General features: G+C 38.3%; 2 protein-coding genes across 2 annotated transcripts in view; both read right to left on the bottom strand.

Annotated features, from left to right (window-relative positions):
* The window catches only part of LOC127956567 (uncharacterized), a 355,838-nt gene that overhangs the window by 276,561 nt on the left and 52,903 nt on the right, over positions 1-26,374 (bottom strand). The window contains exon 9 of the mRNA XM_052554600.1: positions 6,889-6,937. Coding sequence (XP_052410560.1) covers positions 6,889-6,937 — 49 coding nt within the window. The remainder of the gene's footprint in view (positions 1-6,888; positions 6,938-26,374) is intronic.
* Positions 8,833-26,374, bottom strand: part of LOC127956356 (deleted in malignant brain tumors 1 protein-like) — a 33,532-nt gene continuing 15,990 nt past the window's right edge. The window contains exons 2-7 of the mRNA XM_052554213.1: positions 26,106-26,234; positions 25,589-25,903; positions 10,439-10,741; positions 10,043-10,357; positions 9,621-9,923; positions 8,833-9,465 (exon numbers count right to left, since the gene is read on the bottom strand). Coding sequence (XP_052410173.1) covers positions 9,137-9,465; positions 9,621-9,923; positions 10,043-10,357; positions 10,439-10,741; positions 25,589-25,903; positions 26,106-26,175 — 1,635 coding nt within the window. The 5' untranslated portion in view covers positions 26,176-26,234 and the 3' untranslated portion in view covers positions 8,833-9,136. The remainder of the gene's footprint in view (positions 9,466-9,620; positions 9,924-10,042; positions 10,358-10,438; positions 10,742-25,588; positions 25,904-26,105; positions 26,235-26,374) is intronic.

Here is a 26,374-nt window from a genome sequence, read left to right as displayed (position 1 = left end):
CACTAGAAATTTCCAGACAGGGGTGTTGTGTTGGGACCAGATGGAGCTAAACTCTACAGGACACTGACCCTCCAGGAGCAGGTTTGGACACCACTGGACTACATACTTTATTTGGCACAATAATTTGAAGAAAAGTAAAAACAAAAAAACCCTGTTCCTGTCTAGAAGGGTGTAAATTGAATCCCACACCTGCTTTATTATTGGAGAACTGTCGTATGATGACGACATCATCATAGTTTTCTGGTAAGTCATCTAAAACAAAATAATGAAAAATGAAATGTATCCATCAAATGAACAAAATTTTGGATATTTAAAAATATGCATATTTACAATTAAAAATAATATACACACATACATTGTGTTATAACCTTTAGAAATAATTGTAAGAACTAAACCTGTAGCATGTCCCAGTCCAGCAGTGATTACATCATCATAGTTCTCTGATGTGATTTGTTGCTTTTCTAAATGAGTTAAAAACAAAGAGAGAACAGACATTAGTCAGGACAGAAGGAAAAGATTGGATAGAAGTACAGGGGGTTCAATGGATCGTACTGTTGTTGATCAGCATACTAATTGTTCAACTGACAACACATCTTTCAAAAAAACTTTCAGTAATCACAAACCTTTTGAAAATGATGTGATCTAGAACCTTTGTACAGTATCCCACTGTTAAGACTGTAAGTCTGTCCCTCACAAAAAACGTGCTTTCTACCTCTACTAAAGTCTATAATCAGAAACAGGTTTACTGTTCACAGGCACAGAAGGTTAAAGAAGTGAAACCCATAAGCTGAAGTCACTCACCTGTTGGGCCTTTAGTACTGGAGAAATCATTATGGTATTCAGGTGTGGCTCTTTCTGCAGATTTTGCTTTAATAAAAAATAAAAAAATGAATGAATGTATAAATGAATAAAAACCATATCTATATTATAAGTTGAATGGTGTATATAAAAACTTGCGATGTGAATGTTTTTAGAATGTTTCTAATTAATTTTATATGCATTACGCAAAATACAGTACATAGAATTTAGCAGTGGGTGACATTAATATATTTAAGACCTCCAACCTGAAAGAAGCTCATCAGCATCTTCATACCCAGAATGCTGTTCTCCAGAAAAGACACTTCCTGTTATGGAGTAGAACCATCAGACAGACATTCACAATCACAAATCTTTCAAAACCCTTACTTCCTTTGGATCACTCAACACTAATATTATAATCAAATAATACTCAAGGTCCCACAAATAAATCATAAATCTAATACTATGACAGTTACTCACCCCTCTGAGTGAAGAGACTGTGTTTGTTAGTGGATCTGTGCTGAATCTCCTCATAAATGGCCTCAGTCTTCATCTTGTGTCTCCTCTTAGAGAGAGCTGTGAGTGTAGACACACAAACCTGCTGTCAGTTCACAACACATGACTGATCACACACTGAATAAGACACAATATGACAGTCTCTGGATCTCTCCTACCTCTCCTCATCACTCTGTTCTGCTGAATCAGTATAAGCAGTGGCACTAAGAGCAGTAAGAGCACAACTCCCAGAACAATCACAAGCACTGGGGGGACGGAGAGAGTTTGTGGAGGAGAGACTGATGTTGAGCGCACTGGAGGAGAAACTGGAGGAGAGACTGATGTTGTTGTGGCAGGAGAAGAGGACACTGACAAACAGTGTTGGGTATAGTTACTTTGGAAAGTAGTTAGTTAGGTTACAACGTTACCATCAATTAAAAGTAATCAGTTATGATACAGCGTTACCTATTCATAAAAGTAACGCGTTAGAGTACTCATGCGTTACCAAAAATTAAAAGCCGTTTGCAGCGGCTCACACATGACAGACACAGCCCCCGGCCCCTTTAAATGCACCTAGAAGTCGTGACTCCCGACAACGAATAACGTCATTCATCCGACTAAATTAACACTGCAGGATAACAATAACAGGAAAGACAGTCAGCAATCGGCTATTCCACATGGCGTTTTATTTATTTATTATCACAGAACATATTATTAATCAAAATTTGCACCTACCCAGCCCGGGTAGCCTAGGCTACTGTATATTATGATGAGCACCACAAGATAACTCCTGATTTTTCTTTAACTTTAAATAATGCAGTTATCAAAGTACAAGTATGCTTACTTGTAAACACAACCTTAAACAGGCTTGCAGATTTAAATCCATTTAGAAATGATGAACAACCAGCCAGCCAATGATCTAACAGAAATTAACAGCTGCCTGTCAGACAAAAATGATAACAAACCGAATTAAATCCTCCACTGCCACAGAGGCAAATGACAAATCGCTTAATAGCCGAACTAATTATTATTAAAGTGTCACTCACAGTCACAAGCCTAAATTCGCTTTAACACAATCCTCTTACATTTACTCTTCAAAGTAGTGATTAAAACGTAGCGTTAGATTTGAGGTAGAAATTTTGGCGGTCGAAAGAAGCTTTTCACCAAAGCAGAGTGTGCATTTTACCGTTATGTTCTTTTCTTTTTCGTTGACAAATTGAAAATAATATGCGTACTTCCATAAACCAAACGCTGTCCTCTCTGCTATCTTGCCGGGAGTTCGAAAAAAAAAAAAAAAAACCACACACAGGGTCAGGCGCAGGGCACAGACGCATCACAGCCATTGACTTCACGATCACAGAGCTTCGGCTCCGCTGATACTGTACATCCGCAGGTGGCACAGTAGACCTAGGCATACTGTCTGACAAAAAGCAGGCTGCAGTCGGGATTTTCCTTTCCTTAAAATAACGGATTACTTTTTTTAAAAAATAACGAAGTTACTGATTACTTACGCACGAAACTAACGCGTTAAGTTACACATTTCAGGAAAAAAGTAATTAGAGTACTCTAACGCGTTACTTTGTAACGCGTTACCCACAACACTGCTGACAAATCTGGCAAATCTGGCAAAACAGACACAATCATGTTCAAAGCTATGAATGTTCTGAATATACAAACATTACACACTTTAAAATGGTCTAAAAATAAATATTACTTCTCAGTATTTGGCTGTGACCTGCACAGGTGAGTCCAGCGTGCTCTTTGTGGGAGCAGTCAGTGTGGTTTTTCAGGGAGAGAGAACAGTCCCACAGGTGAATCTCATTCCCTCTGCACTCGACTCTGTTCATCCACACAACACCTTCACCAGCACCAAAGACTGAATTCCCATCAGCCCTCAGTGCTGCTCCACAACCCAGCTGCCTGCAGACCACCTGAGCATCGCTGATGTCCCACTGATCATCACAGACTGAGCCCCACACAGCGTTATGATACACCTCCAGCCTCCCAGAGAACCGGCCGTTACCTCCACTCAGTCTGAGAGGAACATGATCTAAAACACAAACACACACAGACAAAAAGGTAGATACATGAATTATCAGCAGAGTACTGTCTGAACAGCAGCGTCTGCACAGGAGTGTGTGTGATCTTTTGTATATTCCATGATGCTGCTGGTTTCTCATATTAAAATACCATAATCTTATGTCCCTATCGAAAAAAAAAAACAGCATATGCAGGTTAGATATGCTTTGAATCATGACGGCTGGTCATGTGCTGGTCTGTGGTGGTCCTAAGCAACTAGCTCCTGCTCAGGACCAGCTCATAGCCAACTTTTAAACAGACTCATGACAAACTAAGTACCAGCTTAAACCAGCTACCATGCTTAAAACATACCTAACCAGCATGTGCTGTTTTTTTTTTCAAAAGGGGTTGCATTCACCATTCGTAATTTTCAAAAACTGATGCAAAAAATGAGACTTCAATTCTGGTCAGACGGTGGGGTGGTATTTTAGTATGCAAATTTATTCAAAGAATATAGGAAATGAGAATACAACTCATAACTTGCAAACAGATTAGTAAGTATTAAAATCAGCTTCAAATATAGAAAATACAAATCCCAAAATTAATATAGTTTTAAAAGCAATCCATGTATGATGGATGCTGCCCAATTAAAAGTAATACAAAATGCATTATAATATTCAAAAGTAATCAAGATGTTAAAAATAATAATACAAAGTATACAACAATACCCTGTATATCAAAAGTCAAAAGTTATAATAGTATTCATATAATAACAAATAATATAATAATAATCATATCTGAGATGAATAAAACCTGAGAGAAGTTCAAAGTATTCAAGTGAGCCCGGAATCAAAGATAAAGAAGGTGAGAAAAGACTAAGTCCAGCTAGAAGGGTCTATGCTGAACTCAGTCTGAGAGAGAGAGAGAGTAAGGAGGGGTGAATTTGCCTCCTTTTTATAGTCCTGCCAATCTGTATCAAACTCATGCCACGTCTCTGCAGCCACGTCTCAGACAGATATCAAAACCTTCGTCATCTTTCTCCGAAAATACATACTAGCCCTTGCAGCCTAATTTCAGTTCCCTATTTCGTAAGGTCAGCAGATTGTATGTTCAAAGTCCAACTGTCCTACCTCAGAAGATTAATCGTCTGGTTCTCTTTTGTTAAGAACCCACAGGGGGGGGTTCGAATGGCTCCAAATAACAGACGTGTGATGGAATATAAACGTCTCTGAATCATGCTGTTTTTAGAAGTATAAACATTTCGTGGAAATCTTTTATCTTTAACTTTTCTTATTTCCATATTGGTATAGAAGTCTTCTAAGTCTAAAGTTCAGCTGAGGCCTTCAGAACAGGCTGTCCTGTACTTTTAAGCACGTAGCAAATGCACACATGACAGAAGTCAAAATTTGGGTTACATCATTTATGTTAAATGAACTTACCTGAACACTGTCTCTGATGGGGAGATGTGAAGCATGTCAGAGAGCTTCGAGGAGACTCCTGGATCTCATGTTCTGTAACAACAATAAAATTATTATAAAATGTATTCCACACATCTTCTCAAAGCACTAATAATAAAGAATAACTCTTGTGTTGTTTACTGATGAAAAAAAGAATCTGTTTTACCTAAGCAGATGATTTTGGCCACTTCATCGTCACCACAGTTATTCTGTCCCCAGAGTGAAGAAGGACACTGCCATAAAGTGGTATCATGTGGTCGACATGTAACTTTATCCAGCCAGTTAGGAGCTGATTTTACTCTTGGTGTAGAATCAGACAAATCACCAGATCTTCCACAGTTCAGCTCTTGACAGATCAGACTCACTGTCTCTCTGTCCATCTGGTTGTAACACACATTACCCCAGGATCCATTGTAGAAAACCTCCACATTCCCTTCACAGCCTTCAGTTAACCTGATCTCTTTAAACTCTACATAAACAATATAAATTTTAAAATCACAAATTTAAAAAATTTGAACATTTTGTACAATTGAATTTTGAAATGTGTAAAACTTTATACTTAATTTCAGTTTAAACTATTTAGTAGCATGTTTACCTGAGCACACGACTCCTACATCCTCCTTGTGATTACAGTCATGTTTTCCCCAGCCTGAAGAAGAGCAGCTCCACAGGGACGTCTCATTCCCCTCACACTCCACCTCATCCAGCCATATGTGTCCAGAACCAGGACCAAACCAGGCTGGTACCTGCTGGTTACTGAGGGCCACTCCACACTGCAGCTGTCTGCACACCACATGGGCATCTTTAATATCCCAGGAGTCATCACACACTGTCCCCCCTGAGCCGCTGTGAAAAACCTCCAGCCTCCCTGCACAGTCTCCCCCAGAACCCACCAGCCTGATGGACCCATGACCTGATATTCAGAGAAAGAATATCACATTACTGATCACTAACATCTGAAGAATCTTCCCAGATGTTATTGTTCTCACCAAGGCAGGTGATGTACAGCTGTTGTGTAGAGCTGCAGTTGAGAGTTTGTGGAGAGCTGCAGTTCCCCAGATGAGCTTCACTCCCAGAGCACTGGAAGCCCGTCACACACTCATGACTGTGTTCAGGACTGGATGAAGAGGAGCCATTAAAGTTCAGCACAGAGCCACAGTCCAGCTGTCTGCAGACCACAGAGGATTCAGTGAGACTCCAGGAGTCCAGCAGAACTCTCCTCCAGACCTGATGGATGAAAACTTCCAGCGTCCCCTCACACTGTCTCTCTCCAGACAACCGCACCAGACCATCATGAAGAGCCAGAGAGGATCCTGAGTGAAAGATGTGGCATTTTTATTAATATATTTTATGGTAATTTATGCACTTAACTTTTTTGTTCAATAAAATCCCTCACCAGAGCAGATGACTCCAACATCTCGTCTGTGAGAACATTCAGCTCGACTCCATGAAGAGATGGAACATTCTGAGAGTTTTGTTTCATTCCCGTCACAATCAAACACATCAGCCCAGATTTCATCACTTCCCTCTCCAAACCAGTCTGATCCCACAACAGACACAGCAATCCCACAATTCAGCTGTCTACAGAGGACACTGGCAGCTCTCATATCCCAGCATGCATCACACACTGTGCCCCACTCTTTGAGGAACTGAAGCTCTACTCTTCCAGAACAAGTGTCTGAGCCATTTATCAGTCTGAGATCAGTGTAACCTGAGCAAAGTAAAAAGTGTTCAGAAACAATGCATAAAACATTCTTAAACTAAGCTGTCATTAAACTGATCACATTATAACTCAAACCTAAGCCATGACCTAGTATCAAAAACAAATGAAGAGATGCTGAATATTTATACTTAACCAGAGCAGATCAGTCCCACAATGTTGTCAGTGGTGCAGTTGTGTTTGAGTGATGATACTGAACAGAATGAAACATGTGATTCATTTCCTCTGCACTGAATCTCTTGTGTCCACATCTGAGTGTCTCCTTTTCCAAAAGCAGCTGCTCCCAGCACCTGTACAGGAGCTCCACAGTCCAGCTCTCTACACACAACCTCTGCATCCTGCTGGTCAAAGACAGCGTCACACACTGACATCCATGTCTGATCATGAAGTATCTCTAACCTCCCAGAGCAAAGATTAGACCCATCAGCAAGTCTGGAGCGTTTATGACCTGTTTATATTGCATAAAAGTGAGGATTAGGTGAGCAGGTTTTGGATGTGGCAAGTTTTACATCCAATTAGATTTTATACATATATACATTTTTAGTAGTACATAATGAAAGGGTTTTTAATTTCCCAAAAAAGACAATTGTAATCTCAGTGTAGTTGTTATTCAATGAAAATGGGGTGGTGTTGGTGTGAGAGACCCGGGATCGAATCCACTGTGAGACACCAATGTGTCCCTGAGCAAGACACTTAACCCCTAGTTGCTCCAGAGGCATGCGACCTCTGACATAAATAGCAATTGTAAGTCACTTTGGATAAAAGCATCAGCTAAATGAATAAATGTAAAATGCTTCTTGAAGCTGAAAAATTGAGGTCACCAATGCCTTTTAACTATGGATGGTGTGTTGTAAATATTTATTTAAGTCATTTTGAAAATGCAGTAAACTAGTCATGGTAAATTAACATTATTTTCAAGATCTCGAATACGTAATTAATTCTAAGAATAAAACAGACATATTTAAATATGATATGCAGCTAACCACATCCAAAAATATATATATTTTTCTCACATAAAGAAGACAAAATTATCAGAAAGTGAGGAATGCTTTGAGGTTTAACTTTATTCACCTGAGCATATGACACCAGCATCACGATTATGACTGCAGACAGGTATATTCCATCCTGCTGACCCACAGTTCTTCAGTGTAGACTCTGATCCTAAACATGTTAAAGCACTCATCCAGATTGGTCCTGATCCTTGACCAAAATGGGCAAGACCCTGAGCATCTACAGGTTCTCCACAGTCCAGCTCTCTACACACCACTGCAGCAGCAGGCATAGCCCAGCTATCATCACACACTGTTCCCCACTGACCTCTGTGAAGAACCTCCACTCTACCAGCACAAGGACTGTTACCATTTACCAGTCTCACATGCATCACATCTAAGAGAGAAAAGACAGAGACTAAAATCAATCAGTCATTCTAAAGAGATGTCATTGTGTTTTTAAAATTGGCATAACTACTCATATAGCTAAAAAAAAAAAACAGATTTACAGTGTTATTTTTTATTTTATTTAAGTTCATTTTTTGAAGCTGTGGGTGTGGCGAGGGCCACATCAAGTGCAATGAGATGCATATGATCCTAGTTATACTACTAATTTCTCTCATATTAATCTTCCTACCAGCACACTGAAGCACCTGGTGATCATCATGAGAGCAGCTGTGTTTCTCTGATGCTGGACACATTCGAATCTGAGACTCATCTCCTCTGCACTGAATCTCTTGTGTCCACATCTGAGCGTCTCCTTTGTCAAAAGCAGCTGCTCCCAGCACCTGTACAGGAGCCCCACAGTCCAGCTCTCTACACACAACCTCTGCATCCTGCTGGTCAAAGACAGCGTCACACACTGACATCCACGTCTGATCATGAAGTATCTCTAACCTCCCAGAGCAGCGAGAACCTCCAACCAACCTGACTCCTGCAGTAGTGAGAGAAATTAAAAGAAAAGTTCTATAAACACTTTTATCATAAACTTAAAAAAGCAAGACTTTATAAAAACTTGATAACAATAACACCATTCATAACACCATTTCACCAAACTTGGCATTGTACCATTCATTAATGCTGAAAGATCATTATTTTATATGCATTCAAATAGTAAAATGTTTTACTAAACTATGATACATACATACATATATATATATATATATATATATATATATATATATATATATATATATATATATATATATATATATATATATATATATATATATATATATATATATATATACATATGTGTGGGGTTTTTTTTTGTGAATGTAAATGAACTATTGATATATTATCATTATTCTTGGCCTTAGACGACATGGACAAACTCTGAAGGTGTACCGTACTTAATGCCGTTTCTGAAAGGTAAAAGGGCAAACACTTGTGATACTGGGCTTGTACAATAAAAGCTTCTGCTGAAGAACTAATCAATACGTTATTTGTATTTAGATTTACATTGTACTTTTATGCTTTTGGCACACATTTATGCACATAGAAAAAGCTACTTACAGATGCATTCAAGATTAACATTTTATCAGTTCATGAATTCCCTGAGAATTGAACCTATGCCCTTGGTGTTGAAAAAATCTATAGAAATCTTTGGAACTAAAATATAAGGCATGTGGATCAACAGTGATGTAATAGGTTATATTTTAGAACAGCTCACCTGAGCAGATGACCCCAGCATCTGTACCATGATTACAGTCATAACCAAACCACTGAACTGATCCACAGTTCTTCAGGGTAGTCTCTGATCCAGTACACAACATACGATTAGTCCAGATTGGTCCTGATCCTGGTCCAAAATAGGCATCACCCAGAGCATCTACAGGTTCTCCACAGTCCAGCTCTCTACACACCACTGCAGCTTCAGTCATATCCCAAGCAGCGTCACACACTGTTCCCCACTGACCTCTGTGAAGAACCTCCACTCTACCAGCACAGCGACTGTGACCACCAACCAACCTCACATTCACACGGTCTGTTTATTGAATACAGAAAGATAAGTAATACTTCTGAACAGAGCAAACAAAACAGTAGAAGAATCTCATAAGGAGAGAGAAAAAAAATCTTTCATACAAGGAGTCAGAAGATTTGATATAAGATTTCAGTGAAGTAAAATACATTTGCTCAAACCTGCACACACCAATCCAACATCATTATCGTGCGAACAGTTGTATTTGTGTGACAGAGATGTTGGACAGAGGTGAATCTGAGACTCATTTCCTCTGCACTGAATCTCTTGTGTCCACATCTGAGCGTCTCCTTTGTCAAAAGCAGCTGCTCCCAGCACCTGTACAGGAGCCCCACAGTCCAGCTCTCTACACACAACCTCTGCATCCTGCTGGTCAAAGACAGCGGCACACACTGACATCCACGTCTGATCATGAAGTATCTCTAACCTCCCAGAGCAGTGAGAACCTCCAACTAGTCTGACACCTAAAAAAAAAAAAAAAAACAAAAAAAACAAAACGATTATGAATTGATCTTCCAGAAAAAAACACATGGACTAATTTCTTTTCTTTCTTTCTTTTAACAAAATGAAGTTTTGAGTTTACCTGAGCAGATGACTCCTGCACTCTTGCTCTGACACACACCTTGAAAACCCCATATGACAGATCCACACTTCTTCAGTGTGGACTCAGATCCACTACATATTGCATTATTCATCCAGACTGGTCCTGATCCAAGTCCAACCTGAGCATCACTCAGAGCATCTACAGGATCTCCACAGTCCAGCTCTCTACATACCACTGCAGCAGCAGCCAAATCCCAACCATCACCACACACTGTTCCCCACTGACCTCTGTGATGAACCTCCACTGTCCCACTGCAGGGATTGTTTCCATTAACCAACCGCACATTTATTATTTCTGTGCACAGTAAGGGGGAAGAATTGGAAGAGATCTATCAAAATTAAATTAATCTATCCTGTTAAAACAGTCAACACATACCTGCACACATCAGTCCAACATCATTTTCATAAGAACAATTGTTTTCATGTGATGGTGATGTTGGACAGAGGTGTATCTGAGACTCATTTCCTTTGCACTGAATCTCTTGTGTCCACATCTGAGTGTCTCCTTTGTCAAAAGCAGCTGCTCCCAGCACCTGTACAGGAGCCCCACAGTCCAGCTCTCTACACACAACCTCTGCATCCTGCTGGTCAAAGACAGCGTCACACACTGACATCCACGTCTGATCATGAAGTATCTCTAACCTCCCAGAGCAGCGAGATCCTCCAACCAGCCTGACACCTGAAAGAACATAAATAATTATAATTCCGTCAGGACCACTATTGTCAAAATAACACTTAGCATACAGTTTGGGTTGACGGTATGGTTCTGTTCTGGGTAAAAACTCCCTCCCCATCCATGCAGCCTGTAACGAATGAGCAAAGAGAGCTGCAATAGCCCCATTAGAGTAAACGGAATAGAACCAAATATAGATATTAATGTTCTTAATAACATTTTAATATATTTGCATTTATTTATTTTTTTCAGTTAAACGGCATTAAAAATATTTCAAAAGTAAAAAAATATATAGTATAGTATATTATATTATATTTTATAATATTATTTTTATATTAATTCAAACAATTATTATCAAACAATTAAATTAATTTAGTAACAAATATATCTTAGTGTAAGCTACATCTTTACTGTTTTTTTTTTCTTCATATAATTAATTGTCTTGTCTATCCACCAGTTCACATTTACAACTGCGTGTTTTCTGCGTAAAAATAAGGGTAATTTTTGCCTTTGGCCTAAACAAAGAGCAGAAGAACTTATTGAAAAATGCTAATTTATTCTCTGCCAGCAGGTGGCGCAGGTCCCTCGTAACTGCAGTAAACAAAGCAGCGCAGCATCTGACTCTGAAACTTGCAGCACTCATTTAACCAATTAAATAGCTTTGTGAACTGGAAACTATATGTCATTATACTTATATAAAGAGATAGTTTTGGGGGGTTGGGGTTCAATATCAATTCATATGCATTTACTGTACAAAAAGGGGGATACAAATATTTTGTTTCATTTAAAAATATAGTGTTTAATTATGTCTAAATATTTTTTCAAATGAAACACTTAAAATTAATACGCAATTAATTACGCAGGCATGACCTTCAGTATTGTAGATACAATTTAGTACAGAGCCATACAGGTACCTATAGTGGGTTAACCATGACATTACCAAAAAAAAAAAAATTATGACCATAAAATTACTCCAATTTGCCATTTTGGATTGGAATTAAAACGTTTTCTCTATTTTAGCCTTAAATACTATTAATTGTAATATAAGTAATTGAAATATAAAATATTTTACGTCATTAATCGACCATAATTACTTCATAAACAGAATTTAGTACCAAAAGATCTCCTTAAACTATTAAATAAATATTATTGAACTAAAATATAGAACATTTACTTAACTGAAAACAGAGTTAAGCTGTATGGTCACATTATAAGTTATAGCAATACCTGAGGGTTGACTCTTAAGAATAAAATGATACTGTAAATGTCATCGATATAATAACCAGTGCATAATATGCTGTAATGTTAACCAAGAATTGCTGTAAATACCTGTATAAAGAAGCTGTTGTCTAATCAACCCATTCAAATGTATTGTTAACACTGGTTTGTTTGGAAAGCTCCATGAACCACGTGATCAAAGCTTGTCACAACTCTGTGTTTTTCTGTTTTTCAATGGCTCTGGCTTTAACCGAAGCCTACAATTTACCATGTACGCACATTAAGTGCGCCAAAACTGTATTTATTGTTTGCATTTCGTATTTAAACTTACAAATATTGAAAGCTGAGAGGTTGCCAATTTAGCATGAGATATACATGGGCATTGTGAGAGCGTGAGACTCATAGAATATCGTGGAAAAGTTCATTTATTTCAGTTATTCAACTCAAATTGTGTAACTCGTGTATTAAATAAATTCAGTGCACACAGACTGAAGTAGTTAATGTATAATTGCAGAAACTTTTTTACGTTGTATTGAACATTAATGGAGAAAAATGATTTGTGTGGAAATAAATCATTGAAGTTGGTTTTAAAAAATCTTAAATGTATGAGGTGGCAAGAGGGGCTTTTTACCCCTCACACAGGATAAAAGGCACACGGTTTTGATACAAATACTTCAGCTAAAATCATGTTGTTGTTGTTGTTGTTGTTTGTTTAAAAATGACTGTTAATACTTGTTCAAAATTATCACTTTAGCAAAGTTTGTACTATGTTCTGCTTATTTTGAAAAATAAAAGAATTAATTTATGTTCAATAAATATACTGGCATTAAAATATGTTAATATAAAAAAATATATTTAAAAATACAGAGGCAAAAATCATTTTCATAAGTAAACATTCTGAAAATATTGAAGGGTGTCCAGTTATAATTGAATATATATTTACAGTAGTAAAAACAATTTATATTTATTATATGATATGAATAATATGGTTTCATTCTAAACATGGTCATTATATGTAATATGGACACACAACATAATATATGATATTTACCATCTGAATCAAACCATGTCATGTCAACAAACTACTGTGCACCTTTAGCCCCAACAGCAGGGGCTCTTTTTACCCCAAATACCATACTTTTGCATATTCTTTTGTTATTTAAAAACTGTTGCTATATTATTATTTATTATCTTAAACAAAACTGAAAATCATGAAGAAGACCTTTGTCTCAAAGTATATACATTCATTCTAGTGATTCTTATTTAAATCTACAATATTTTAAAAAGCATAAAATATTGTAACAAGTAAGCACAGAATGCGCGATTGTGTCAAGGATCAGACAAGTACAGGTGCATCTCAATAACTTAGAATGTCATGGAAAAGTTCATTTATTACAGTAATTCAACTCAAATTGTGAAACTCGTGTATTAAATAAATTCAGTATATTTATACTGCCTCTCGAGCTCATCTGTATTTCATTTGCAGACCAAGGTCCTAGAGTCTGGAGGAAGGGTGGAGAAACTCATAACCAAAGTTGCATTAAGTCCAGTGTTAAGTTTCCACAGTCTGTGATGATTTGGGGTACAATGTCATCTGCTGGTGTTGGTCAGTTGTGTTTTTTGAAAACCAAAGTCATTGCACCCGTTTACCAAGAAATTTTGGAGCACTTCATGCTTCCTTCTGCTGACCAGCTTTTTGAAGATGCTGATTTCATTTTCCAGCAGGATTTGGCACCTGCCCACACTGCCAAAAGTACCAAAAGTTGGTTAAATGACCATGGTGTTGGTGTGCTTGACTGACCTGCAAACTCACCAGACCTAAACCCCACAGAGAATCTATGGGCTATTGTCAAGAGGAAAATGAGAAACAAGAGACCAAAAATGCAGATGAGCTGAGGCCAATGTCAAAGAAACCTGGGCTTCCATAGCACCCCAGCAGTGCCACAAACTGATCTCCTCCATGCCACACCGAAATGAGGCAGTTATCAAAGCAAAAGGAGCCCATACCAAGTATTGAGTACATTTACAGTAAATTAACATACTTTCCAGAAGGCCAACATTTTTTTTATTGGTCTTATGAAGTATTCTAATTTGTTGAGACAGTGAATTTGTGGGGTTTTTGTTAAATGTGAGACAAAATCATCAAAATTAAAAGTACCAAAGATTTAAACTACTTCAGTCTGTGTGCACTGGATTTATTTAATAAACAGAGAAAGAGTTGTTTGATTCTTTAGAAAGGTATAATTTTCTTTACTATATAGGCGATCCACTCCAAGTCAAACTACTATTACTAATGGGATCTGTAAATATGAACGACTCCAAATCTTTCGGGGTATCTGGGACCCAATGCAGATTTTTGCTGTGGACTCCCTTGAAAACGCGTTCCGGTATGAGGGACCCTTCAAGCCCAGGGCCCCTAGAAATGTCACCACATTTTGCCCTGCTAGCAACGACCATGTGTAGAACCATTGTCTGTCCCATCCTGTTTCAAATTATATTAATAATATTTATTTGAACCACTCTTTGAACTTCTTTCTTTGTGTAAAGGGTATAGGAAAAAGTAGGGTACATTGGGGTTAATGCCCGGGGACAGGCACGTGCACACATAGACATCAAAGGGGGCTTGAGCACCTGCCCTTTTTATTCCTGGAGAGAAAGCAGGAATAAATTTTTTTTTGAAAAAATAATATATATTCCTGTTTGCGCACAGCTTCCCTGTCAAACAAATATATTTATTGAAGAATAGTATATCTAAATATCAGGTCAGGAGTTCTGAAGCGCTCATTGACCCCCAACACCCCCTATGGCGTTACATTTTAGTCAAATGTTATGAGCGTGTAAGACATGCTCACGAGCACATTATGTTATTTCACACGCGCAAAAATGAACCTTCAGCTGGCATGATAAAAGTACTCGCGCACAAATTCAACAACCGAGAGGTGTACATGTAGCTGCGAGCGAGCGCCTGGCATACTCGCATAGGTTAACTCTGCTTGTGCAGTGGAATCCTGCTCGCGCGCAGCGGGCTTCTGCTCGCGGAGTGCTGTTTTGCTCGCGCGGTGGATTTCTGCTCGCCCAGCTGATTTCTGCTCGCTCGAGTCTACATGACTTTTGACAATTTGGGGGCGGAAACCAAGGAGGGCACTGACCCTCTTATGATTGGTCAAAAAATCATCAAATAAAACCTTCAAAATCCACATTTAGATGGAGTTTGTTTTAAACCTACTACACTCAAAAAATATTCTGTGGCTTAGTAAATATTTAACTTAATTAACTTAATAAAATCTCTGAAAATCTTACTTGATTGTTTGAATTAAACTTACCAAAATAACTGAGTAAAAATTAAATAAAATTAAATAAAAGCCAATGTCATGTATGTATTTGTGGTTGTATGGAATACTATTTTATAAAGGTTTAGAGGAAATAAAAAAAAGTTAATTTATAAATATTGTTATTTTTAATGTTTAATGTTAACTTATTTCTACTCAGTTTTATTTATTAATGTACAGATGCAGTTACTCAGATTTACTACATTTTTTAGAGCAGGGCTCTCAAGTCTCACGCATTGGGCGTGAGACCCACGCATTTCAATCCGTTCACACGCTCACACGCCACACCTTGTATTTCTCACGCAGAGACATTGCGAGGATTACGCCTATCAAGTTGCGGCGCTATTTTTTTAAACAGCGAAACAGGTAGAGGAATCAAGTGAGTTCCCCGAAGGCCCTGACACGCACCAGCTAATCAAATAAAAAAATATAGCTACCAATCAGAAAATAGCATTGCTGTATCTGGGTAAGATTTTTACTAGCTCGTGTGCAACACAGATCCAGACGCTCGCTGAAGTAGGTTACGTAACGTTTACAGACTTGCCAAGACAATGACACATGAATTCACTATATGAATTCATCATCAATATATTAATTTAAAAAAAATTCAGAACAGTCTAAGATATGCTTTGGTCTGATGGTTATTATGACCCCGACACGCACGCAATTTTGGCCATCATACGTGGTCGGCAGTAGCTTTTGTGCCTATTATTAGCCCACTATTATTTTTTTATAGCTAAAGTTACACGTTGAAGAGGATGCGGGGCTACTCAAGAGACTTCTATAATAGGCCTATCCGTAATACTTGTATGGCAGTACCCATAGCCTAATAGTTTGAATTATTTTTTGTTTCCTTTTATTTTTACTGCACAACATCCAGGGCCCATAAAAAATAAAGAATCTTAATGCAAAAATCTTAAAGAATCTTCATAAAGAATCTTAATGCAAAAAGTAGCTCCTAGTGACAAAATTCTCAGAAATGTGGGCGTTTACTCTTAAAATTAAAGAAAAAATCCTAGTAAAGGAAAAAGTAATTCAGAAATCATCTTAACCCTTAAAAGAGGTCTTAAGGTCAAACTTGTTAGGAGCACAGACGAGGACTTTTAAGAGGCTTAAGAGTTTCTTTAACAGAGGAGAAAATGGCAGAAGAAATGTGTTGCAGACAGTGGATGACAGTGAGTTAATAAGACGCTATAGATTAGATCGTGCAGAGATCATGTTTGTGACTGATCTTATTAGAGACGTGCTAACATCTCCGACACAGCGCAGAAATGCCATAGCGCCAGAAATTAAAGTAATCACTACATTACGATATTTGGCAACTGGGAAAATGCAACAATGCTATAGTGATGATTTTGGTCTGTCACAACCTTCTGTAAGCAGATTGATCACACAAACAATTACAGCACTTTCAGAACATCTTATTGTGTCGCAGTTCATTTAGTTTCCACTGGACATTCGCACCTTGCAGGCTCAAAAAACTGCATTTATGAATATAGCAGGCTTATAGGTGCACACAAGCAGAGGGAATGAACCGTTAATAGTTTGTGCTATACGCTTCTGTCTGCTTCTTGTCCCTTGCTGCGACACCCATCCCGAATTTTCCTTTAAGAATGGCCTTGTGTTCATCCACTAACTGGGCTAACAGTAAACACTGTTCCTCTGTCCAGTTTGGCTTTCTCGCCCTTCTTGGTTTTGATCCCATGTTTGATACATTAAAACCAACATTCAAACACTTAAATAGGACAGCAATCACTGTAATTGGAAAGAGTGGAAGAATGTTTTTATCATTCTAAGCCAATCAAATACCTTATAGAAAATTAGAAGCATGGTAAATAAAAATAGAATTCATATACACACATATAATGTGTGTGTGTGTGTGTGTGTGTGTGAGAGAGAGAGAGAGAGAGAGAGAGAGAGAGAGAGAGAGAGAGCGGTCAAATAGGAAAAATTATGCATGTAAATTCAAAGTGAGAATTAGAATAGACCCTATACTTAAAATCCCTCTTTTTTTCCTTCTTGGACAACCAACCAATCACAGTCTTCAAAAGATTGTGTCATACATAGCAACGGGGTCAACCCCGCCTCCTCACTAAGATGAAAGTTTGCTCTCAGATCGGTCCCGAATCGCTCTTAAGCTAAGACTCCTACGTAAAGGTTTTTAAGCTAAATTAAGAGTTTTCTGAGAGGATTCTTAGAATCTTTATGAATACGGGCCCAGCTCCCTAAAAAGGTGGCTAGGTCAGAGGAGGAGGCTGTGGAAAAGACAGTGGAGGAGGCAGTTAGGGTGCCAGTAGAGGATGGGTCCATGGAAGAGACTGTGGAGGACCATAGAGGAAACAGTGGAGAACCCACTGGAAACAGGGAAAAGAGAGGGTTATGTAGAGCAGCCACCTATAGGTGTTCCTTTAAGAAGGAGTGGTCAACCCGATGGCCATTCATCACAATGGGAACCACCAGCTCTTTTTACTGGTGCTTAGTCCGCAGACAAGAGAACTCCTGTGTCCATCAAGGTGTGAGGGACATAAGCAGGGAGGCTTTCTAAAATAGGTGCATTAGTGTTAGTGCTACCTCCTTCAAATGCCTATGCTGAGAGGGTTTTCTCCATGGTGGGATTAAACAAGACCAAAACCAGGAACAGCTTAGCACTTGATGGAACTGTGAAAAATGGCTGGCCTGGAACCACAGTGCTTCAAATGGGAGCCACCAACCCCTGGCCTCAAAACCAGCTACCAACACCTACAATAAACAACACTGACCATTCTCTCTCTCTCTCTCTCTCTCTCTCTCTCTCTCTCGCTCACACACTCACACACACACACAAATAAATGCTGAATTAATATTATTTTATTTGTAAGAAAGTGTAATTTATGAGATCAGACACCCGACCCGTCCCCATCAAACCCCTGCCGCCATCGCGACCGCCGCCAAAATCTCACTCTGAACTCAGTTCAAAACTTGAGAGCCCTGTTTTAGAGTGTAGCCTATCCTCCATATGTTTGCATCTGTAGATTTCTTCTTGATTAACCAATTTAGATTTCTAAATTTCAGGGGGAAAGACTCTTGATGTAAGTCATTAACTAACTTGGCTGTTGGACAGTGTTTTCTCTACTTCCTGTTGGCCTTCTGTAGCTAATCATAGCTCCATGTAGCTGTTTTTATTTTATATTTTTTCTCTATAATCTTTCTTACTATCACTGTCTGTTTGTTTGTTTTTTTAATTGTAAAATATAACTTAATTCACACCATATTTCTGATATTACCGATCAATCTTATCAGATTAACTTTGATCGTTCACTCTTCCGTGACTGCAGCACACCTGCAAAGCGTTAGCACTCGTTAGCTTGTCATTAGCGTTTTCTTTTCTCCTCTCCTCTCCTTTCCCACGCTGCAGTTTTCCACAAGTTCATCAAACAACTGCAGTAAGAATATTTCATCAAGCACGGTGAGTAATTGCTTCTCCTACAATTGTTATTTGCACCTCTTGCCACATGTACAGTTTATCTATCTCTGTCGCTGATGAGGGATTCACATGTGATAAATGCAGGGAAACAGTTAGGCTGACAGAGAAGATTTCAGAATTAGAGACACGCATCCAAACTTTAATTGAGGACAGTAAGAATGTTAGGGCTCTAGATACAGCTTTGGATGCGTCTAGCTCAGGGATTCCTGTACATTGTCCGGTTCCAGCAGAGCCCCTGCAGCAGGGCAAATGGGTGACGGTGAGGCAGCGTAGTCGTGGGTCAAAACACCGCTCTTCTGTTCCGATCAAAACATTAAACAGGTTCTCCCCACTCAGTGATGCACCCACTGAGAAACCTGATGAAAGTGCTCTAGTTATTGGTGATTCTATTGTACGGAACGTGAATATAGAGACACCAGCCACCATAGTCAAATGTTTACCGGGAGCCAGAGCGCCTGACATCTTGGCAAATTTAAAAGTGCTGGCTAATGCTAAACGTAAATACAGTAAGATTGTTATTCATGCCGGCGCTAATGATGTTCGACTTCGCCAGTCGGAGATCACTAAAAATAACTTTTAAAGAGGTGTGTGAACTTGCAAGCACGATGTCAGACACTGTAATATGCTCTGGTCCCCTCCCTGCTTACCGTGGTGACGAGATGCATAGCAGATTGTCATCACTCAATGGCTGGATGTCTAAGTGGTGCCCACAGAATAACATAGGTTTCATAGACAATTGGACGAGCTTTTGGGGCAGACCTGACCTGTTTAAAAGAGATGGTCTTCATCCCTCCTGGGGTGGCGCCACTCTTCTGTCTAGAAATATGGCAAATAGTCTTAGTGTTTATACTTGACTAACTGGGGCCCAGGTCAGGAAGCAGACAGACTGGCTAAACCGACCGTCTGCTAGCTGCCTCCCGTCACAGAGGTCAGTTAATTCTTAGCACATAGAGACTCTTTCACCTAGATATCACACTATAGAGACTGTGTCTGTTCCACGAACTAGAAAATACAAAAAACGTCCAAACCAAGTTAAGGTTAACAATTTAATTGAGGTTCAACAAATAAAAAACAAATGCAATATGGATAAACAAATGATAAAGATTGGCTTATTGAATATCAGATCCATTTCTACGAAAACACTTTTTGTAAATAATATGATAACTGATCATAATATAGATGTGCTCTGCTTGACAGAAACCTGGCTAAAACCTGATGATTACATTATTTTAAATGAGTCCACCCCCCAAGATTATTGTTATAAACACGAGCCGCGTCTAAAAGGCAAAGGTGGAGGTGTTGCTTCAATTTATAATAACGTTTTCAGGATTTCTCAGAGGGCAGGCTTCAAGTATAACTCGTTTGAAGTAATGGTGCTTCATATAACATTATCCAGAGAAACCAATGTTAATGATAAATCCCCTGTTATGTTTGTACTGGCTACTGTATACAGGCCACCAGGGCACCATACAGACTTTATTAAAGAGTTTGGTGATTTTACATCCGAGTTAGTTCTGGCTGCAGATAAAGTCTTAATAGTTGGTGATTTTAATATCCATGTCGATAATGAAAAAGATGTATTGGGATCAGCATTTATAGACATTCTGAACTCTATTGGTGTTAGACAACACGTTTCAGGACCTACTCATTGTCGAAATCATACTCTAGATTTAATACTGTCACATGGAATTGATGTTGATAGTGTTGAAATTATTCAGCCAAGTGATGATATCTCAGATCATTATTTAGTTCTGTGTAAACTTCATATAGCCAAAATTGTAAATTCTACTTCTTGTTACAAGTATCGAAGAACCATCACTTCTACCACAAAAGACTTCTTTTTAAGTTATCTTCCTGATGTATCCGAATTCCTTAGCATATCCAAAACCTCAGAACAACTTGATGATGTAACAGAAACTATGGACTCTCTCTTTTCTAGCACTTTAAATACAGTTGCTCCTTTACGCTTAAGAAAGGTTAAGGAAAACAGTCTGACACCATGGTATAATGAGCATACTCGCACCCTAAAGAGAGCAGCCCGAAAAATGGAGCGCAGCTGGAGGAAAACAAAACTAGAGGTATTTCGTATTGCTTGGCGGGAAAGTAGCATATCCTACAGAAAAGCATTAAAAACTGCTAGATCTGATTACTTTTCTTCTCTTTTAGAAGAAAACAAACATAACCCCAGGTATTTATTCAATACAGTGGCTAAATTAACGAAAAATAAAGCCTCAACAAGTGTTGACATTTCCCAACACCACAGCAGTAATGACTTTATGAACTACTTTACTTCTAAAATCGATACTATTAGAGATAAAATTGCAACCATTCAGCCGTCAGCTACAGTTTCGCATCAGACAGTGCACTATAGACCCCCTGAGGAACAGTTCCACTCATTCTCTACTGTAGGAGAGGAAGAATTGTATAAACTTGTTAAATCATCTAAACTTACAACATGTATGTTAGACCCTATACCATCTAAGCTCTTAAAAGAGGTGCTTCCAGAAGTCATAGGTCCTCTTCTGACTATTATTAATTCCTCATTGTCATTAGGATATGTCCCCAAAACTTTCAAACTGGCTGTTATTAAGCCTCTCATAAAAAAGCCACAACTTGACCCCAGAGAACTAGTTAATTATAGACCAATCTCGAATCTCCCTTTTCTGTCCAAGATACTAGAAAAGGTGGTATATGTGAGGATTTCCAGTCAGGATTTAGACCGTATCATAGTACTGAGACTGCTCTCCTTAGAGTTACAAATGATCTGCTCTTATCATCTGATCGTGGGTGTATCTCTCTATTAGTTTTATTGGATCTTAGTGCTGCTTTTGACACAATTGACCACAACATTCTTTTGCATAGACTTGAACACTTTGTTGGCATCAGTGGAAGTGCATTAGCATGGTTTAAATCGTACTTGTATGACCGCCATCAGTTCGTAGCAGTGAATGAAGATGTATCATATCGATCACAAGTGCAGTATGGAGTACCTCAAGGCTCAGTTCTAGGGCCGCTACTCTTCACGCTTTATATGTTACCCTTGGGAGATATCATCAGGAAACATGGTGTTAGCTTTCACTGTTATGCTGATGATACGCAGCTCTATATTTCCTCGCAGCCCGGTGAAACACACCAATTTGAAAAACTAATGGAATGCATAGTCGATATAAAAAATTGGATGACGAGTAATTTCTTACTGCTAAATTCAGAAAAAACAGAGGTGTTAATCATAGGGCCTAAAAACTCTACTTGTAATAACCTAGAACACTGTCTAAGACTTGATGGTTGCTCTGTCAATTCTTCGTCATCAGTTAGGAACCTAGGTGTGCTATTTGATCGCAATCTTTCCTTAGAAAGCCACGTTTCTAGCATTTGTAAAACTGCATTTTTCCATCTCAAAAATATATCTAAATTACGGCCTATGCTCTCAATGTCAAATGCAGAAATGTTAATCCATGCATTTATGACTTCAAGGTTAGACTATTGTAATGCTTTATTGGGTGGTTGTTCTGCACGCTTGGTAAACAAACTACAGCTAGTCCAAAATGCAGCAGCAAGAGTTCTTACTAGAACCAGGAAGTATGACCATATTAGCCCGGTCCTGTCCACACTGCACTGGCTCCCTATCAAACATCGTATAGATTTTAAAATATTGCTTATTACTTATAAAGCCCTGAATGGTTTAGCACCTCAGTATTTGAATGAGCTCCTTTTACATTATACTCCTCTACGTCCGCTACGTTCTCAAAACTCAGGCAATTTGATAATACCTAGAATATCACAATCAACTGCGGGCGGCAGATCCTTTTCCTATTTGGCGCCTAAACTCTGGAATAACCTACCTAACATTGTTCGGGAGGCAGACACACTCTTGCAGTTTAAATCTAGATTAAAGATCCATCTCTTTAACCTGGCATACACATAACATACTAATATGCTTTTAATATCCAAATCCGTTAAAGGATTTTTAGGCTGCATTAATTAGGTAAACTGGAACCGGAACACTTCACATAACACCGTACTTTCTACATCATTAGAAGAATGGCATCTACGCTAATATTTGTCTGTTTCTCTCTTGTTCCGAGGTCACCGTGGCCACCAGATCCAGTCTGTGTCCAGATCAGAGGGTCACTGCAGTCACCCGGATCCAGTACGTATCCAGACCAGATGGTGGATCAGCACCTAGAAAGGACCTCTACTGCCCTGAAAGACAGCGGAGACCAGGACAACTAGAGCCCCAGATACAGATCCCCTGTAAAGACCTTGTCTCAGAGGAGCACCAGGACAAGACCACAGGAAACAGATGATTCTTCTGCACAATCTGACTTTGCTGCAGCCTGGAATTGAACTACTGGTTTTCGTCTGGTCAGAGGAGAACTGACCCCCCAACTGAGCCTGGTTTCTCCCAAGGTTTTTTTCTCCATTCTGTCACCGATGGAGTTTCGGTTCCTTGCCGCTGTCGCCTCTGGCTTACTTAGTTGGGGTCACTTCATCTACAGCGATATCATTGACTTGATTGCAAATTAAAACAGACACTATTTCAACTGAACAGAGATGACATAACTGAATTCAATGATGAACTGCCTTTAACTATCATTTTGCATTATTGAGACACTGTTTTCCAAATGAATGTTGTTCAGTGCTTTGGCGCAATGTATTTTGTTTAAAGCACTATATAAATAAAGGTGACTAACTGGGGACGTTCTTATTTTATTAACTTATTTTATTACATGGCTTGGTTGATCTCTAATGTAGAATGCGGTCTGTTATTTCTTGATAACAGACCGCTGTGCGGAGTATAACAGACCGTTGCCATGAAAAACAGAGTGTTGCTATGGACTCACAGGATTCTAACCGTAGAGACGGAGCGTACTATTTTCTTTAGTGGAAGCAATACAATCGGGTTTAAATCAATAAACTCCCTTTTAATATTTATTTTTTGGTAGGTAGCCATGTAATAAGCAGGAGGATAATGTATAGCGATTATCCCTTACACAGCTCTAGTCTAGTAGCTCATGAGGCATGCATGCTAGCAAAACACAGGTTAACTAAGTTATATTTGCCTTTGGCTAATCAGCAGTAAAATGTTGGGGGTCAATGAGCGCTTCAGAACTCCTGACCTGATATTTAGATATACTATTCTTCAATAAATATATTTGTTTGACAGGGAAGCTGTGCGCAAACAGGAATATATATTATTTTTTCAAAAAAAAAAAAAAAAAACCCAGAAAAAAAGGGCACTTTCTCTCCAGGAATAAAAAGGGCAGGTGCTCAAGCCCCCTTTGATGTCTATGTGTGCACGTGCCTGCATTTGATGCGGATTGATAACGGTTTGAATATTCATGATCGTAACTTACACTTTTTATTTGGCTAGCCTACTGCGAATGTGCTGAGAATATTCCGTCCCTGCTGAGCAGTAGCCTACAAAATGATTTCATGCGCTTGGCTGTCTACAGATGTAGAGGCACTTACATTTTGAAAGCACAATGACATCTTAAAAAAAGACTTCAGTGACTAAATAATTAATGCCTTTTGTTTTCATTTTATTCCAGGCCTATTAGAAAAAAATAAAATAAAATATGTATATATTTTTACATAACACAGTTTCATGTGAAAAACCCACATAAATATATTTATAATAATATTTATAATAACCACAGTCTGAACAAAATGAAGCATTGCTTGGTAATTGGTCATCAAAGTATTGATAGTTGTGTAAATATTACAGTTGTCTGTAGTTTTGGTTGATTGTAATCCATTACATACATTTCTATCAAAGTTATGACATTATCAAGACGAATTTGTTCTGACAGAGTTTAACTCTAAATTCTTGTTATATTTTATAACCATTTTAGAACCAATAGCAAATAAAACTGTAATAATGTGAGAAATGTTGAAGGTGTCTGAATAAATTTTGGTTTGATTGTATATTTCATTTTTCATTGAAGAGTATCCAGTGCTATTTTTACATTTAATTATTCGGTGTCTGTACCTGGACACCTACTTGACCAAACTTGAAAAAAACGTAAACATTGTTTAAATGCACAAATAAATAAAAATGAACGAACATACAAATTAACAATTTCAAACAGGGCCCACTGGTACAACCTTCACCAGGGCCCCGCTGACCCCAGTTACAGCCCTGACGATATGTAAACATATTTTATGCAAAATATCTTATTCAGGTCAGTACTAAATTAACAAAAACATGCATTTTTTATTTCTTTTATTTTGGTAAAATAATTAACATTTTGCAGATTCTGAAAGGGAGATGTAAACTTTGGACCTCAACTGTAGTGAACATATATTTAGACAAACTGATAACGAAAGCAAACCCACTGTAGGCTTACTATATTAACTAACCAAATGTATATCCATGTTTAAATATCGGTTCACGTGTGCACATTTAACAAGGAGTGTTAAAATTTGAAGTTTGCTTTGTGTAAATATAAGTATTTCTCAAGGCAAGACAGAAGCTACATCTCAACTAGCATATACCTTGAATATGTGCATAACTGTTAATGCTGTACAAATGTGGCATAAATGTGTTTACACAGAAATAGGATATTAATGTTTTAAAGATGAAATTATGAAATGCAAAAAAAAAAGAACATACTTATTAGTGTTCACTACACACAATCTATCACATATTTAACATTTGTGACATAATTTTGCCTTCTGGGTACTGGAAGTTTTTTTTCCATATGTTTCTAATCTTTGTTCACATTGCGCACATCAGTGTAAAATGTTGTAAACTAAGGCATTGAGTACTTTGCCTGTTCATAATTTAGGTACAATATGAACAGCAAAACTAGGGTGTAGTCACAAGTGTGCAAATGTTACCTGAGCAGATGACTCCAGCATCGTTAGCATGATTGCAGATATTTTGGTCCCATCCTGCTGATCTACAGTCTTTCAGTGTGGATTCAAAACCAATACATCTGACAAAACTCATCCAGATTGGCCCTGATCCTTGTCCAAAGTGTGCATTACCCAGAGCATCTACAGGTTCTCCACAGCCCAGCTCTTTACAAACCACTGCAGCTTCAGCCAAATCCCAGGCAAGATCACACACTGTTCCCCACTGACCTCTGTGAAGAACCTCCACTGTACCAGCACAGCGACTGTGACCACCAACCAACCTCACATTCACACGGTCTAATATTTGAAACAAATGAGAGAGAGAAAGAGAGGCATATTGTGAATTAATAAATTATAATATTGTTATCTGAAAAGCTACATTGTAATCCATCATCTTCAAGCAAATAATAAAAAACAATCCCACAATATTCTAACCAATTCCATAAAGTAACATTTCTTCATCCCTCTCTATGTTGTTGTTTTTAATTTGTGTACTTACCAGCTGTGATGATTATTACAACTGCAGACAGTATAATGAACATCGGGCATCTTCCCATCATCCTCAGCATGATTAACTCAACACCCAGAACAAGCTTCTCCGCTTTGATGATACAGAAGTACAGGCATCCTCTTAATGAGAGAGAAAGAGGCTCAACACCCTCCAATCACACTCGCTATTACCTTATTAGACACAACAGAGGAAATCATCAAACAACTTCAGTGACAAATCAGAGGACGCTTTCTGATTTTCTCCATATATACCAAAAC

This window comes from Carassius gibelio, chromosome B4 (assembly GCF_023724105.1).
Source record: "Carassius gibelio isolate Cgi1373 ecotype wild population from Czech Republic chromosome B4, carGib1.2-hapl.c, whole genome shotgun sequence".
Taxonomy (NCBI): Eukaryota; Metazoa; Chordata; class Actinopteri; order Cypriniformes; family Cyprinidae; genus Carassius; species Carassius gibelio.
This window is presented reverse-complemented; position numbering and strand designations above follow the sequence as displayed.